Below are 17,743 nucleotides of genomic sequence, written 5' to 3' on the forward strand. Positions count from 1 at the left end.
CCCTAGAAAGGCCAAAAACCTAGGAAGAAACCTAGAGAGGAACCAGGCTATGAGGGGTGGCCAGTCCTCTTCTGGCTGTGCAGGGTGGATATTAAAACAGAACATGGTCAAAATGTTAAAATGTTAAAATGTTCATAAATGACCAGCATGGTCAAATAATAATAATCATAGTAGTTGTCGAGGGTGCAACAAGCACGTCCGGTGAACAGGTCAGGGTTCCATAGCCGCAGGCAGAACAGTTGAAACTGGAGCAGCAGCACGGCCAGGTGGACTGGGGACAGCAAGGAGTCATCATACCAGGTAGTCCTGAGGCATGGTCCTAGGGCTCAGGTCCTCCGAGAGAAAGACAGAAAGAGAGAAAGAGAGAATTAGAGAGAGCATATTTAAATACACACAGGACACCGGATAAGACAAGAGAAATACTCCAGATGTAACAGACTGACCCTAGCCCCCCGACACATAAACTACTGCAGCATAAATACTGGAGGCTGAGACAGGAGGGATCAGAAGACACTGTGGCCCCATCCGATGATACCCCGGACAGGGCCAAACAGGCAGGATATAACCCCACCCACTTTGCCAAAGCACAGCCCCCACACCACTAGAGGGATGTCTCCAACCACCAACTTACCGTCCTAAGACAAGGCCGAGTATAGCCCACAACGATCTCCGCCATGGCACAACCCAAGGGGGGGCGCCAACCCAGACAGGAAGACCACGTCAGTGACTCAACCCACTCAAGTGACGCACCCCTCCCATGGACGGCATGGAAGAACACCAGTAGGCCAGTGACTCAGCCTCTGTAAAAGGGTTAGAGGCAGAGAATCCCAGTGGAAAGAGGGGAACCGGCAAGGCAGAGACAGCAAGGGCGGTTCGTTGCTCCAGCCTTTCCGTTCACCTTCACACTCCTGGGCCAGACTATACTTAATCATAGGACCTACTGAAGAGATAAGTCTTCAGTAAAGACTTAAAGGTTGAGACTGAGTCTGCGTCTCTCACATTGGTAGGCAGACCATTCCATAAAAATGGAGCTCTATAGGAGAAAGCCCTACCTCCAGCCGTTTGCTTAGAAATTCTAGGGACAATTAGGAGGCCTGCGTCTTGTGACCGTAGCGTACGTGTAGGTATGTACGGCAGGACCAAATCGGAAAGATAGGTAGGAGCAAGCCCATGTAATGCTTTGTAGGTTAGCAGTAAAACCTTGAAATCAGCCCTTGCCTTAACAGGAAGCCAGTGTAGGGAGGCTAACACTGGAGTAATATGATCAAATTTTTTGGTTCTAGTCAGGATTCTAGCAGCCGTATTTAGCACTAACTGAAGTTTATTTAGTGCTTTATCCGGGTAGCCGGAAAGTAGAGCATTGCAGTAGTCCAGCCTAGAAGTAACAAAAGCATGGATTAATTTTTCTGCGTCATTTTTGGACAGAAAATTTCTGATTTTTGCAATGTTACGTAGATGGAAAAAAGCTGTCCTTGAAACAGTCTTGATATGTTCTTCAAAAGAGAGATCAGGGTCCAGAGTAACGCCGAGGTCCTTCACAGTTTTATTTGAGACGACTGTACAACCATCCAGATTAATTGTCAGATTCAACAGAAGATCTCTTTGTTTCTTGGGACCTAGAACAAGCATCTCTGTTTTGTCCGAGTTTAAAAGTAGAAAGTTTGCAGCCATCCACTTCTTTATGTCTGAAACACAGGCTTCTAGCGAGGGCAATTTTGGGGCTTCACCATGTTTCAAAGTCATGGCTCTATGTAGTACTGTGCGCCTCCCATAGTCTGTTCTGGACTTGGGGACTTTGAAGAGACCTCTTGTGGCATGTCTTGTGGGGTATGCATGGGTGTCCGAGCTGTGTGCCAGTAGTTCAAACAGACAGCTCGGTGCATTCAACATGTCAATACCTCTCATAAATACAAGTAGTGATGAAGTCAATCCTCCCTCCACTTCGAGCCAGGAGAGATTAACATGCATATTATTAATATTAGCTCTCTGTGTATGTCCAAGGGCCAGCCATGCTGCTCTGTTCTGAGCCAACGGCAATTTTCCTAAGTCCCTTTTTTGTGTCACCTGACCACACGACTGAACAGTAGTCCAGGTACAACAAAACTAGGGCCTGTAGGACCTGCCTTATTGATAGAAGGTAGAGTAGCACTTTATTAGCTACTGTTGTATCAATATGTTTTGACCATGACAGTTTACAATCCAGGGTTACTCCAAGTAGTTTAGTCACCTCAAATTTCCACATTATTTATTACAATATTTAGTTGAGGTTTAGGGTTTAGTGAATGATTTGTCCCAAATACAATGTTTTTAGTGTTAGTTCTAAATATTTCTAACTTAATCATTGCCACCCACTCTGAAACTAACTGCAGCTCTTTGTTAAGTGTTGCAGTCATTTCAGTCGCAGTAGTAGCTGACATGTATAGTGTTGAGTCATCCATATACATAGACACACTGGCTTTACTCAAAGTCAGTGGCATGTTATTAGTAAAGATTGAAAAAAGTAAGGGGCCTAGACAGCTGCCCTGGGGAATTCCTGATTCTACCTGGATTATGTTGGAGATGCTTCTATTAAAGAACACCCTCTCTGTTCTGTTAGACAGGTAACTCTTTATCCACAATATAGCAGGGGGTATAAAGCCATAAATCATACGTTTTTCCTGCAGCAGACTATGATCAAAAATGTCAAAAGCTACATTGAAGTCTAACAAAACAGCCCCCACAGTATTTGTATTATCAATTTCGCTCAACCAATCATCAGTCATTTGTGTAAGTGCTGTGCTTGTTGAATGTCCTTCCCTTTAAGCATGCTGGAAGTTTGTTGTCAATTTGTTTACTGTAAAATAGCATTGTATCTGGTCAAACACAATTTTTTCCATAAGTTTACTAGGGGTTGGTAGCAAGCGGATTGGTTGGCTATTTGAGACAGTAAAGGGGGCTTTACTATTCTTAGGTAGCGGAATTACTTTTCCTTCCCTCCAAGCCTGGGGGCACACACCTTCTAGTAGGCTTAAATTGAAAATATGGCAAATAGGAGTGGCAATATCATCCGCTATTATCCTCAGTAATTTTCCATCCAAGTTGTCAGACCCCGGTGGTTTGTCATTGTTGATAGACAACAATAGTTGTTTCACCTCTTCCACCATCACTTTATGGAATACAAAATGACATTGCTTGTCTTTCATAATTTGGTCAGATATACTTGGATGTGTATTGTCAGGGTTTGTCGCTGGCATGTCATGCCTAAGTTTACTCATCTTGCCAATGAAAAAAATCATTAAAGTAGTTGGCAACATCAATTGGTTTTGTGATGAATGAGCCATCTGATTCAGTGAATGATGGAGCTGAGTTTGCCTTTTTCCCCAAAGTTTCATTTAAGGTGCTCCAAATCTTTTTTCTACAATTCTTTTGTCATTTATCTTTGTTTCATAGTGTAGTTTATTCTTCTTTTTATTCAGTCAAATGATAGTCAAATAGTCAAATGATTTCTCAATTTGCAGTATGTTTGCCAATCAGTTGTGCAGCCAGACTTATTTCCCATTCCTTTTGCCTCATCCCTCTCAATTATAACATTTTTCAATTACTCATCAATCCACAGGGATTTAACAGTTTTTACAGTAATTTTCTTAATGGTTGCATGCTTATTAGTAATTGGAATAAGCAATTTCATAAATGTGTCAAGTGCAGCGTCTGTTTGCTCCTCATTACACACCACAGACCAGCAAATTTTCTTTACATCAACATAATATGAATCACTGCAAAACGTCTTGCATGACCTCTTATAGACTAAATTAGGGCCTTTGGAACATTGGTTTTCCTAGATATGGCTACTATATTGTGATCCCTACATCTGATGGATCTGGATACTGCTTTCAAGCTAATTTCTGCAGCATTAGTAAAAATGTGATCAATACATGTTAATGATTTCATTCCTGTGCTGTTTGTAACTACCCTGTTATGTTGACTGATAACCTGAACCAGGTTGCAGGCACTAGTTACAGTTTGAGTGGGCAGCTTGATGAAAGCCACTCAATATTTAAATAACCCAGAAAATATACCTCATTTCACACATGTTATCCAGATACTGACTGTTAGCACTTTAAGAGAGACTTAAGAAAAGTATCATACATATTTACATGAAACCCATAGCAGTACTAAAAGAAGATCCTACCATTGTCTGACCTATGTTGGTTGAAAGAGATGCCTGTTAATTGAAATGCATTCCAGGTGACCACCTCATGAAGCTGGTTGAGAGAATGCCAAGCCTGTGCAAAGCTGTCATCAAGGCAAAGAGTGGCTACTTTGAAGAATCTCAAATAAAAAATATATTTTTTGATTTGTGTAACACTTTTTGGGTTATTTAATAGTTTTGATGTCTTCACTATTATTCTACAATTTTGAAAATAGTAAAAAAAATTAAAATAAAAACCCTGGAATGAGTAGGTGTGTCCGAACTTTTGACTGGTACTGTATGTTGTGATGAATGGTCTGTCCTGTGTTGTGTGTCCCATCCAGAGAGTTGATCCGCTGTCTGAAGTGGTACATGGACCGTTCTGCAGAGGTTGTGAAACAGGACCACATCCAGGAGGCAATGAGGGTAGGAGAACATGCTCCACTGGAAGATGTTCCTGTCCTTTTGACCATAGACACGGGGCAATGTTTTGAGTTGGGGGTGCTGAAAATGTCCTTGACCATGTCTGTGACCTGACCAGAAAAAAACTCTGGGCCCTTGTTAAATAAATTACAAGGCTCAAAGTTTTTTTCCTGGTCAGCAAAAAGCTGGTCAGAAAACAATCATTACATATGCAATACCTGTACAGTAAAGATTAAATTGAATGTGTTTAGGAGACTACTCAGTAAGCTAGTTGAATAAACTATTAATCAAGTTTACTCATTTATATAAAATATGCCACAATGCAATGTAAAAGTGCTCCCTGTAAATAATAGATTGTATCCGCATTATTTAAAAACTGGATGCACCACCATTCTGTCCTTAGAAAGCATGTCTGGTCACATCCATGTCCCATGGGTCTGTCTGTTTATCTAGCTCTGTCTCTGGGATGGTTCTCCTCAATCCTTTATGTCTGAAAACTATCACAGTTCACAAAAAAATAAATAAGCTTTTATTTATTAAAAAAAATATCACACCTTTTAAAGGTTTCTATGTCATTGTTTCCCCTCCTCTTAATGTTTGATAAAAAAAATCATGGTAGACTGAAACCCCACCAGGTTTATAATACTTATCTTAATCAAATGATTTGTTTTGTAGGCCTACATTAAGAAAGTAATGTCTTTACACGTTGTTTACAGAACCTTGATTTCCGGTTTTCACAAGTGAACAAGACTTGAAAAGTATGGCAATGTGAGACTAACATTTCTATGCCCTTGTCTCCTCTCCCCCCTCCCCCTCATACCCCAGGCTCTGGAGTACCTGTTGAAATTCATTATCCAATCTCGGATCCTGTACTCCCGTGCTACCTGTGGTATGGAGGAAGAACAGTTCAGAGCCAGCATCCAAGAGCTCTTCCAGTCCATCCGCTTTGTCCTCAGTCTGGACAGCCGCAGCTCTGAGACACTCATCTTCACACAGGTTAGAAATCTACAAACACACACACATACACACACACACACACACACACACGCACACATGCACACAGTTCTTTGTGTTGAGCCTGGACAGCCACAGCTCTGAGACACTTATCTTCACACAGGTTAGAAATCTACATACACACGCACGCACACAGACACACACACACGCACACACACACACACACGCACACAGTGCTTTGTGTTGAGACTGGACAGCCACAGCTCAGAGACACTCATCTTCACATAGGTTAAAGTCCTCCCTACACAAAGTACACCCAAGCATAAACATAAAGTAGTCTAGCCTAATAGTAGCCTAGCAGTAGCCTAGCCTAGCAGTACCCTAGCCTAGCAGTAGCCTAGCCGAGCAGTAGCCTAGCAGTAGCCTAGCAGTAATCTAGGCTAGCAGTAGCCTAGCCTAGCAGTAGCCTAGCAGTAGCCTAGCAGTAGCCTAGCAGTAGTCTAGGCTAGCAGTAGCCTAGCCTAGCAGTAGTCTAGGCTAGCAGTAGTCTAGGCTAGCGGTAGCCTAGCAGTAGCCTAGCGGTGGGTCAATGTTGATTAGACTGTCACCATTGTGCAGTTTTCATTACTGATCTTCTTCCCGGACATCAAGATATCTTAGATACTGTATGTGTGTAACTCTGTCTTTAATCTCTTTTGAAGGCTGTGTAGAGAATGACTGGACTTTTTAGTCACCTACTTCCAGACTTCAACCAATCCACCATTGATTATTTATTCCCTCCAGGGAGTGAAGAGACTAGCTACTGTGTGAGGACGCTGTATTGTTGGCATAATCCTCATCTATCCCATCATTACATCAGTTATATCGCTTTCCTCTCTTTTCAGCTCTGCAGCTGCCAAATGTTGATTTTCAAATCTAGCTACAGTAGTTAGTATCTCTTTGCTATTTCAGTTACTTTACAATATATAGTTTGTAATGTTATCTTTTTGCGTAGTTTAATTTAAGTTCCTTAGTTTAATTAACCTGTGCCACTATATTGTCTTCATTTGCCCCCCTTTGCCCACTTTTGCAACTTCCTTATGTACATGTTACCTCCTTATGTCCCCCTCCTCCGGGACCCTCCCTGTCACCTGACTGTCCTGTCCCCTCCTGGTCAGACCTCTCAGGTCTCCCAGCCTGACTCTGGACAGGGACAGCCCCCCGGCCCCAACAGCTGTACTCAGGCCTGGAGCTCCAATGCTCCTCGCCCCTCTCCTCTCTCAGTAAGTAGCTACAGCCCTTCCAGTATTGGCCATCCTCTGACAAATGTGTCCTCTGATCAATTCCGCCAGTTCACTCTGCCATGAAGCACTTCCCATACCACCAACCAACCCCTTTTACAAACAGCAGGAAATCCACCTACCACTTCTCAAATCACCAACCAACCAACACCCCTTTACAAACAGAAGGAAATCTACCTACCACCTCTCAAATCACCAACCCACCAACCAACCCCTTTTATAAATTACTTCTGAAACAATCCACTTATCTCCTCCTAAATTACCAATCAACCCATTTTACAAACAGCAAGAAACTCAACCTCCCTACTAATCTGCCAACCTCCTCCCCAAATCACCTCCCCTTCTGCAAACTACAAGAAATAAACCTACCTCTCGACCGACCCTCAACCATGCCAGCAACCAACCCACAGCTGAAATGAAGCCTTACAAATGTATTTGGTTTGCTTCCTTTGTGTGTTTTTTTGTGTGTGTTTGGTTTGTTATTAACCTTTCCAGTCTCCTACTGTTTCATCATCACGTCTGCTCTCCATTCACCAACCTACACCTCTATCACATCAATCACCTCAATCTGTGTTATGTAATGACTGTGTGATGACTCTGTGTGATGCCTGTCGTGCTTGTAGATACATCCACACTACTTTCCCCAGGATTGTCTCATTTGGACTGTTAGGCCATAGGTGATCCATGGTACCCAGTAGCTAAAGTATCAATAATTCCATCTATGGATGGGGAAATCTCAAATCATTTCTGATAGGATCCCTCAATTTCAAACCTCCTAGGTACATGGTACATATGTCGGATCTTAACTTGATTACTGTTATGTTGTGGAGAACTTTCCTGTTGAGGCAAAAAAATAGCAGATCTCTTTCTCTCGATGTGGGGGCAGTTGTGTCAACATACTGAACATAGTAAGTTGTTATTTTCTATGGTAGAGTAGGTCAGGACGTGACAGGGGGTGTTTGTTCTATGTTTTCTATTTCTATGTTTAAGTTCTAGTTTTTCTATTTCTATGTTGGGATTGTTTGGGTTGATCTCTAATTGGAGGCAGCTGATCCTCGTTGCCTCTGATTAGAGATCATATTTAAGTAGGGGTTTTTCTCTTCCTGTTTTGTGGGTGATTATCTTTTGAGTACTGTGTTTTCCTCTCTGCGTCACGGTTTGTTGTTTTTGTATTTTCACGTATTTGGTGTTTTGCAACGTTTCACAATAAATATAAGTATGTGGAACCACAACCATGCTGCGCGTTGGTCCGATCATTTAAACAGCCATGACAGAATCATCCACCACCGAAGGACCAAGCAGCATGGAAGGGAGCAGCAGGAAAAGTGGACTTGGGAGGAGATATTGGACGGCAAGGGATCCTGGACATGGGAGGAGATCCAGGCGGGATGGGATCGCCTTCCATGGGAACAGGTGGAGGCAGCAAGAGCAGAGCGGAGATGAGAGGAGGCACGATACCAACGAAGAAGCAGGTGCGAGAGGCAGCCCCCCCAAAAAAGATTTGGGGGGGGGGCACACGGGGAGTTGGGCAGAGTCAGGGTGGAGCCCTGAGCTAGCTTCCCGTGTTTACTGTGGGGAGCAAGCAACGGGGCAGGCACCGTGTTGTGCGGTGATGCACACTGTGTCGTCAGGGCGCATTCACAGGCCGGTGCGATCTGTGCCCACACCCTGCAGTTGTCGAGCTGAGTTGAGCATCCAGCCAGGGCAGGTTGTGCCAGCCATACGCTCCAGACCTCCAGTGCGCATCCGCAGCCCAGTACGTCCTGTGACTGCTCCTCACACTTGCCCTGAGGTGCGTGTTACTAGTCTGGCACCTCCTATGCCAGCCCCACGCATCAGGCCTCCAGTGCGCCTGCCCAGTCTGAGGTGTCCTGTTCCTGCTCCTCGCACTCTCCCTCCAGTGCGCATCCATAACCCGGTACAGCCAGTGCCTGCTGTGAGCAGTCGGCCCTTAGTGCACCTCTATAGCCCAGTACGTCCTGTGCCTGCTCCTCGCACATGCCCTGAGGTGCGTGTTACTAGTCTGGCGCCTCATATGCCAGCCCCATGCATCAGGCCTCCAGCGACGCTCCTCGGCCCGGAGCCTCTAGCGACGCTCCTCGGCCCGGAGCCTTCAGCGGCTGTCTGCAACCCGGAGCCTTCAGCGGCGGTCTGCAACCCGGAGCCTTCAGCGGCGGTCTGCAACCCGGAGCCTCCAGCGGCGGTCTGCAACCCGGAGCCTTCAGCGGCAGTCTGCAACCCGGAGCCTCCAGCGGCGATCTGCAACCCGGAGCCTCCAGCGGCGGTCTGCAACCCGGAGCCTCCAGCGGCGGTCTGCAGCCCGGAGCCTCCAGCGGCGGTCTGCAGCCCGGAGCCTCCAGCGGCGGTCTGCAGCCCGGAGCCTCCAGCGGCGGTCTGCAGCCCGGAGCCTCCAGCGGCGGTCTGCAGCCCGGAGCCTTCAGCGGCGGTCTGCAGCCCGGAGTCTTCAGCGGCGATTGGCGGTCCGAAGCCTCCGGCGATGATCCATGGTCTGGTTCCTCTGGGCATACAGAAGTGGGGGGGATCAGCGGGCGGTGGGGGTTCTACGCCCGGAACCAGAGCCGCCGCCTTAGACATTAGTCACCCACCCTACCCTTTGTGTTTTGGGGGGGGTTGTTGTTTAGGGGGTTTCCATTGTTGTTTTTGTAGGTGCGGTTGGAGTCCACACCTTTGTTTTCTATGGTAGAGTAGGTCAGGACGTGACAGGGGGTGTTTGTTCTATGTTTTCTATTTCTATGTTTAAGTTCTAGTTTTTCTATTTCTATGTTGGGATTGTTTGGGTTGATCTCTAATTGGAGGCAGCTGATCCTCGTTGCCTCTGATTAGAGATCATATTTAAGTAGGGGTTTTTCTCTTCCTGTTTTGTGGGTGATTATCTTTTGAGTAGTGTGTTTTCCTCTCTGCGTCACAGTTTGTTGTTTTTGTATTTGGATGTTTTGCAACGTTTCACAATAAATATAAGTATGTGGAACCACAACCATGCTGTGCGTTGGTCCGATCATTTAAACAGCCGTGACAAGTTGAGTCATTGGGATCAGGGCTTGCTATCTAAAACAATGCGATAGGGCTTGCTATCTAAAATTACACTATAGGGCAGCTAAGGTCCAATTACTGCAACATTCAAATGTACAAAATTGTATCTGAAGTGCAGCCATACACATCAACAACCGTAGTTTTATACAGCTTAATAACACCAGATAGATATCGGTCTCCACTCGGCTACGACAAACAAGTGTGTGGTGTATCCTAAGGTTACAATGAACTGTTAAAGTGTAGTTTTGTTGTGTCCTGGGGTCGTCTGGTGGTTAGAGCCACTGCCTTCAGCACGTACATATAGGCCTACTGTGTTGTCGTAGGGTCGATTTCGGCCCACGCCCCTTCTGGCACAAATAACCCGATCCCTGATTGACTAGTTCCTCCAGACAGTACAGCCCACAGAGTAACTAGAACACTACTAGTTCCTCCAGACAGTACAGCCCACAGAGAGTAACTAGAACAGTACTAGTTCCTCCAGACAGTACAGCCCACAGAGTAACTAGGACAGTACTAGTTCCTCCAGACAGTACAGCCCACAGAGAGTAACTAGAACAGTACTAGTTCCTCCAGACAGTACAGCCCACAGAGAGTAACTAGGACAGTACTAGTTCCTCCAGACAGTACTAGTTCCTCCAGACAGTACAGCCCACAGAGAGTAACTAGGACAGTACTAGTTCCTCCAGACAGTACTAGTTCCTCCAGACAGTACAGCCCACAGAGAGTAACTAGAACAGTACTAGTTCCTCCAGACAGTACTAGTTCCTCCAGACAGTACAGCCCACAGAGAGTAACTAGGACAGTACTAGTTCCTCCAGACAGTACTAGTTCCTCCAGACAGTACAGCCCACAGAGAGTAACTAGAACAGTACTAGTTCCTCGAGACAGTACAGCCCACAGAGAGTAACTAGGACAGTACTAGTTCCTCCAGACAGTACAGCCCACAGAGAGTAACTAGAACAGTACTAGTTCCTCCAGACAGTACAGCCCACAGAGAGTAACTAGAACAGTACTAGTTCCTCGAGACAGTACAGCCCACAGAGAGTAACTAGAACAGTACTAGTTCCTCGAGACAGTACAGCCCACAGAGAGTAACTAGGACAGTACTAGTTCCTCCAGACAGTACAGCCCACAGAGAGTAACTAGAACAGTACCAGTTCCTCCAGACAGTACAGCCCACAGAGAGTAACTAGAACAGTACTAGTTCCTCGAGACAGTACAGCCCACAGAGAGTAACTAGAACAGTACTAGTTCCTCGAGACAGTACAGCCCACAGAGAGTAACTAGAACAGTACTAGTTCCTCGAGACAGTACAGCCCACAGAGAGTAACTAGAACAGTACTAGTTCCTCGAGACAGTACAGCCCACAGAGAGTAACTAGAACAGTACTAGTTCCTCGAGACAGTACAGCCCACAGAGAGTAACTAGAACAGTACTAGTTCCTCCAGACAGTACAGCCCACAGAGAGTAACTAGAACAGTACTAGTTCCTCCAGAGAGTACCAGTTCCTCCAGACAGTACAGTCCACAGAGAGTAACTAGAACAGTACTAGTTCCTCCAGACAGTACTAGTTCCTCCAGACAGTACAGCCCACAGAGAGTAACTAGAACAGTACTAGTTCCTCCAGACAGTACTAGTTCCTCCAGACAGTACAGTCCACAGAGAGTAACTAGAACAGTACTAGTTCCTCGAGACAGTACAGCCCACAGAGTAACAGAGTGGTGTGTTGTCCACCACCACTCTTGTCAAGACAGCGCAATAGCGTCTCTACTTCCTAAGGCGGCTGAAGAAATTCAGCATGAGGCCCCGGGTCCTTTCCAAATAATACAGCTGCACCATCGAGAGCGTCCTGACGGCCTGGTACGGGAATTACTACGTCCACGACCACAGGGTCCCTCCAGAGGATGGTGAAGACGGCCCTGTACATCACTGGGACCGTGCACCCACCCATCCAGGACATTTACTTGAAACGGTGCCAGAGGAAGGCCTGCAGCAGGAAGGCCTGCTGTTGGTCCAAGTCAAGAACTTAAGATGTGTGACTCTTTCTACTGTAGTCCTGTTGATGTGGATCGGGGCATGTTCCCTCCTCTGCTTCCTGAAGTCAACAATCTACTCCTTTGTTTTGCTGACGTTGAGGGAGAGATTGTTGACATGCCAGTTGATTTATCTCCTGCCTATAGGCTGACTCGTCGTTGTTGGTTATCAGGCCTACATCTGGGGTGTCGTCAGCAAACTTGATGATGGAAGTGGTCTTGTGCAAAGCCAAGTGGTGAACAGGAAGAACAGCAGAGAACTGAGGACACTATGTTAAGAGTCAGTGTAGAGGAGGTATTGTGCTGATCCTCACAGCCTGTGGTCTGCCCGTCAGGAAGTCCAGGATCCAGTTGCAGAGGGTAGTGTCCAGACCCAGGGCTCTGAGCTTGGTGTTGAGCTTGGAGGGAACAATAGTGTTGAATGCTGAACTGTAGTCAATGAACAGCGATTGGACATTAGCCATCAGAGTACTAGGAAGAGGAGGCCATGTAGCCCGTCCTTTCAGCAACAGGTAAGTCCGCTGTGCGGGGAACAGAGGAGTGAATGTATTATTCCTGATCTGGGAGGCTATTCTGATTCATGTTGTAGAAGTGTTTGTAGGTCGTTGGAAATTATTGCACCAACATTCTGACCAAACAAACTATTTAACAAAAAAATGACCATAAAAAAGTTAAGTCGAGCAGGAACCTGCAAGACCCTCGGCAGGGCCACCATTTTATCAATTCCAGCTGGCCTTTGGCGGCAATTCTAATTATTACATATCCATTCAAATCCTCCTGGTGCAGGATTATTTTCCTCCAGCGATGAAATGGGTCATATTAAGATCCGACATCTGTAGTTCCTTCACAGGCCTGACAGTTTTGTCTCACACCACCCCAAATCACCCACACCACACTCCCGAGCCGTCAGTCCAGTGTGGAGTATGGAGCTGGTCCCTCTGGCCCCCTCCCTATCTCTCCTCTCTCTCACCCTCCCTCCCTCCGTCTCTTCCCCACCCCCAGGCAGCGCTGCTGAACTCGTTCCCGGCCATCTTTGACGAACTGCTTCAGATGTTTACAGTTCAGGAAGTGGCAGAGTTCGTGCGGGGCACATTGGGCAGCATGCCTAGCACCGTACACATCGGACAGTCCATGGACGTCGTCAAACTGCAGTCCATCGCTCGCACCGTTGACAGCCACCTATTCTCCTTCCCAGGTATTTACCACTTAGATGACATTATATACGGAAGCTGTGAGTTATGATCACTTTGAAGCTTTACAGCAGTTTTTGTGTTTGTGGTTTCGGAGTTTACGATATTTCCAATAGCACTAACATTACAATATGCAAGTAGATATGAGATCCACATGGAGGTGAATGGATGAAATACTAAAGTTATCGTTAACTGTTGTATTGGTCAGTTGTAGGTAAACGCTCTAAAACTTTCTCTCTCTCTCTGCTTCCCTATCGCTCTCTCTCTCTCTCTCTCTGTCTCTCTCTGCTTCCCTATCTCTCTCTCTCTCTCTCTCTCTCTGCTTCCCTATCTTTCGCTCGCTCGCTCTCTCTCTCTCCTCTCTGCTTCCCTCTCTCCCTCTCTCTCTGCTTCCCTCTCTCTCTCTGCATCCCCCTCTCTCTCCTCTGCTTCTCTCTCTCTCTCTGCTCCCCCCTCTCTCTTTCTCTCCCTCTTTGTATCTCAGAGTCTCGTAGAATCCTGCTTCCCGTGGTCCTGCATCACATCCACCTACACCTGAGACAGCAGAAAGAGCTGCTCATCTGTTCTGGCATCCTCAGCAGTATCTTCTCCATCATCAAGACCAGCTCTCTGGTAAACCATTCTAGGCTCTATCTTCTCCATCATCAAAACCAGCTCTCTGGTAAACCATTCTAGGCTCTATCTTCTCCATCATCAAGACCAGCTCTCTGGTAAACCATTCTAGGCTCTATCTTCTCCATCATCAAGACCAGCTCTCTGGTAAACCATTCTAGGCTCTATCTTCTCCATCATCAAGACCAGCTCTCTGGTAAACCATTCTAGGCTCTATCTTCTCCATCATCAAGACCAGCTGGTAAACTCTAGTCTGTACCATACAAACAGAGCAGGTAGATTTACACAGCCTGCCATACTGATATATTCATGTATTTTCTATGTATTCATATCTCCCCATAGGACACCCCGGTGCAGGAGGACATAGAGATGATGGTCGAGTCTCTCCTGGATGTGCTACTCCAGACCCTGCTGGCCATCATGAGCAAGTCTCAGTCCCAGGAGGCGGTAAGAGGCCAGCGCTGCCCACAGTGCACGGCTGAGATCACTGTTAGTAACTAACAATCTGCTTCTACTATCTATGTCATCCTTTCCTTGTCATCTCCCATCCTTAGCTCAAGGGACAGGCAGTACTCCGTCTTGGCGGACGTTGGAGGAACCTAAGTCCCTGGTTTTCATCCTCATCCCTATCTCCATCTGTCACTCCACACCTCCAACACTCCTGTCCCTGCATGTTTCTCTCCCTCTCTCTCTCTCTCCATCTCTCTCCTCCTCACTCCACACCTCCAACACACCTGTCCCTGCATATTTCACTCCCTCTCTCTCTATCTCTCTCCTCCTCACTCCACACCTCCAACACACCTGTCCCTGCATATTTCACTCCCTCTCTCTCTATCTCTCTCCTCCTCACTCCACACCTCCAACACACCTGTCCCTGCATATTTCACTCCCTCTCTCTCTATCTCTCTCCTCCTCACTCCACACCTCCAACACACCTGTCCCTGCATATTTCACTCCCTCTCTCTCTATCTCTCTCCTCCTCACTCCACACCTCCAAAGCTCCTGTCCCTGCATGTTTCTCTCCCTCTCTCTCTATCTCTCTCCTCCTCACTCCACACCACCAAAGCTCCTGTCCCTGCATGTTTCTCTCCCTCTCTCTCTATCTCTCTCCTCCTCACTCCACACCTCCAAAGCTCCTGTCCCTGCATGTTTCTCTCCCTCTCTCTCTATCTCTCTCCTCCTCACTCCACACCTCCAAAGCTCCTGTCCCTGCATGTTTCTCTCCCTCTCGCTCTATCTCTCTCCTCCTCACTCCACACCTCCAAAGCTCCTGTCCCTGCATGTTTCTCTCCCTCTCTCTCTATCTCTCTCCTCCTCACTCCACACCTCCAAAGCTCCTGTCCCTGCATGTTTCTCTCCCTCTCTCTCTCTCTCTCCTCCTCACTCCACACCTCCAAAGCTCCTGTCCCTGCATGTTTCTCTCCCTCTCTCTCTCTCTCTCTCTCCTCCTCACTCCACACCTCCAAAGCTCCTGTCCCTGCATGTTTCTCTCCCTCTCTCTCTCTCTCCTCCTCACTCCACACCTCCAAAGCTCCTGTCCCTGCATGTTTCTCTCCCTCTCTCCTTCATCCTGTTGTCTCCCCTGTCAGTTGTAGCTTTTCATATATTATCAATCAGAGTTTAATTATTTTTGGAAGAATATAGTCATATGTTTTCACAATAATATAATGTAGTCAAATTAAAGATATGCTTTCAGCAAGGCCCAAAATGTTTAATCTTAAATGTATTTGTTTGATATCAATTGCCAGTTTTGAAACATTTTATAAACTTAGCACTGTTAGGAACCCATTAACTACAGTTGAATGCATTAACTAATATAAACTAATTCAAACTAACTTACTGTACTGTCTGCTTTGAATCAAACCCCTATCCAATCATGTCTCTCATCTTCATTATCCTTACCCCCCCCCTTCTTCCCACCTATGTTTTAATTGGTCATCGGGTGGCTCACGGGGCACTGTGATTGGCTGACATGCGTGTGCCTGTGTTCTCATTGGCAGGGAGAGTATGTGTCCTGCCTCCTATCCCTGCTGCGTCAGATGTCTGAAATCCATTTCCAACATCTGCTGGACAACTTCCAGAGCAAAGAGGAGCTGAAGGTGACACACACACACACACACACACACACCAGGGTCGGAGCCACAATCAGTTGGATGGGAATTTGATTTCTATAGGCGAGCCTGTTTTTTTTCACGGGACTTCCTGTGTGTACGCGCTTGCGCGTGCAATACAATGATTGTCAAGTGGTCATAAAAATCGGAATTAAAATGATAAAAATCGAAAAGTTAAAACACCAACTAATGCAAGAGCACCAGCCTTTTCCACACGGACACACTGATACACTGTGATCCATTGGCAGCTAAAGAAATTAGTACATGAAAATCAGAGATCTCCTAGGCCAATGCAGCAGTATTCAAATCAAGTAGTACTATAACTGCCATCGTTAACTAATTAAAATACATAGGCCTAAAGCCGACAAATAAATACAGTAGAAAAATATCCTGATGAAAATTCAGGTTCTTTCAAATCGCATGAATCTCTCTAGTACGCCTGTCTGCCTCCCTTTCAATCTGCCTGGACTTGAGCTATTGCTAGTGAAGTGCAACATCATATCAGCTCAGCAGGTTGGCGTGCTCAGGCTTACCCGCTCACTCAACATTATCAGGACAGGCCTCCCGAGTGGCGCGGCTGTCTATGGCACTGCATCGCAGCGCTTTAGGTGTCACTACAGACCTAGGTTCGATCCCAGGCTGTGTCACAGCCGGCCGTGACCCGTGAGGCGGCGCACAATTAACCAAAAGGGTAGCAGATTTTGAACTCTGTTTTGAACGTTTCCACTACGAGACTGGGAACAGTAAACGACTGTAATACAATGCATTAACAGAAACGAAGGTCACCAAATGACAGGGATTAACAGTACATTTACTAGACCAGCTGGTTACGTATGTAATGGGGAATTGATAAAAAGAATATAAACAATGAATGTGGAAGAGTTGGTGGGAGACAGTGGAGTACATTCTGGAGAGCTGAGCTGATCGCCAGAATCCACTCATCGTACATCCTGTCATAAGCCTTAGGCAGACTGGTATCCAGGCCATGACAGGTTGCTTTTGTTATGCAAATGTTACAGCGCCAGCTTTCATAACACACACCAGACGTGAGAGTCATTGATAAACCTGACACACATATTACTGATATAATATGGCCCACATACAACTAATATAATATTGCAAATTACTATAGACAGATTATTATATTGTACTGCACAGATGTTCTCTCTCTCTCTCTCTCTCTCTCTCTCTCTCTCTCTCTCTCTCTCTATCTGCCGGTTCACACGCTCCTGTTCTCTCTCTCGCTCTCTTTCTCAGGAGTTCCTGTTGAAGATCTTTTGTGTGTTTCGTAACCTGATGAAGCTCAGTGTCTTTCCCCGGGACTGGAACGTGATGAGGCTGCTGACCAGCAAGTGTGTTGTCCTGAACACACACACACACACACACACACACACACACACACACACACACACACACACACACACACACACACACACACACACACACACACACATACACACACACCTCCATCCATCCCCCTTTTATACACACACCTCCATCCATCCCCCTTTTATAGACACACCTCCATCCATCCCCCTTTTATACACACACCTCCATCCATCCCCCTTTTATAGACACACCTCCATCCATCCCCCTTTTATAGACACACCTCCATCCATCCCCTTTTATAGACACACCTCCATCCATCCCCCTTTTATACACACACCTCCATCCATCCTCCTTTTTATGTTTTTTCTTGTAATGATTTAATTCAAGATGTATGTATTATGATGTATTGCTGGTCTGCATAAAGCATGTGGAACAGAAGCTCCTCCTCTCTATCATCAGACAGGATGGAATAAAACATGTTCTTTAATCCTGGATGCTGACTTTAGACTGGTACCCAGGCTATGACTTTAGACTGGTACCCAGGCTATGACTTTAGACTGGTACCCAGGCTATGACTTTAGACTGGTACCCA

General features: G+C 46.2%; 1 protein-coding gene and 1 long non-coding RNA gene across 20 annotated transcripts in view; one reads left to right on the forward strand and one right to left on the reverse strand.

Annotated features, from left to right (window-relative positions):
* Positions 1 to 17,743, forward strand: part of dock3 (dedicator of cytokinesis 3) — a 371,769-nt gene that overhangs the window by 308,267 nt on the left and 45,759 nt on the right. For 15 of the 19 annotated variants that reach the window (XM_045705089.1, XM_045705091.1, XM_045705090.1 and 12 more), the window contains exons 22-29: positions 4,513 to 4,594; positions 5,417 to 5,587; positions 6,703 to 6,807; positions 12,912 to 13,104; positions 13,584 to 13,711; positions 14,054 to 14,200; positions 15,712 to 15,810; positions 17,080 to 17,174. In XM_045705089.1, coding sequence (XP_045561045.1) covers positions 4,513 to 4,594; positions 5,417 to 5,587; positions 6,703 to 6,807; positions 12,912 to 13,104; positions 13,584 to 13,711; positions 14,054 to 14,200; positions 15,712 to 15,810; positions 17,080 to 17,174 — 1,020 coding nt within the window. The remainder of the gene's footprint in view (positions 1 to 4,512; positions 4,595 to 5,416; positions 5,588 to 6,702; positions 6,808 to 12,911; positions 13,105 to 13,583; positions 13,712 to 14,053; positions 14,201 to 15,711; positions 15,811 to 17,079; positions 17,175 to 17,743) is intronic. The other 4 variants (XM_045705100.1, XM_045705107.1, XM_045705102.1 and 1 more) reach the window with 2 other exon arrangements.
* Positions 293 to 7,271, reverse strand: LOC106583749 (uncharacterized). The gene is made up of 3 exons (XR_001323598.2): positions 7,195 to 7,271; positions 5,429 to 5,596; positions 293 to 333 (listed from the first exon to the last, which is right to left on the reverse strand). It is a non-coding gene; the product is annotated as an uncharacterized lncRNA (long non-coding RNA).

This window comes from Salmo salar, chromosome ssa22, assembly GCF_905237065.1.
Source record: "Salmo salar chromosome ssa22, Ssal_v3.1, whole genome shotgun sequence".
In the NCBI taxonomy this organism is placed as follows: Eukaryota; Metazoa; Chordata; class Actinopteri; order Salmoniformes; family Salmonidae; genus Salmo; species Salmo salar.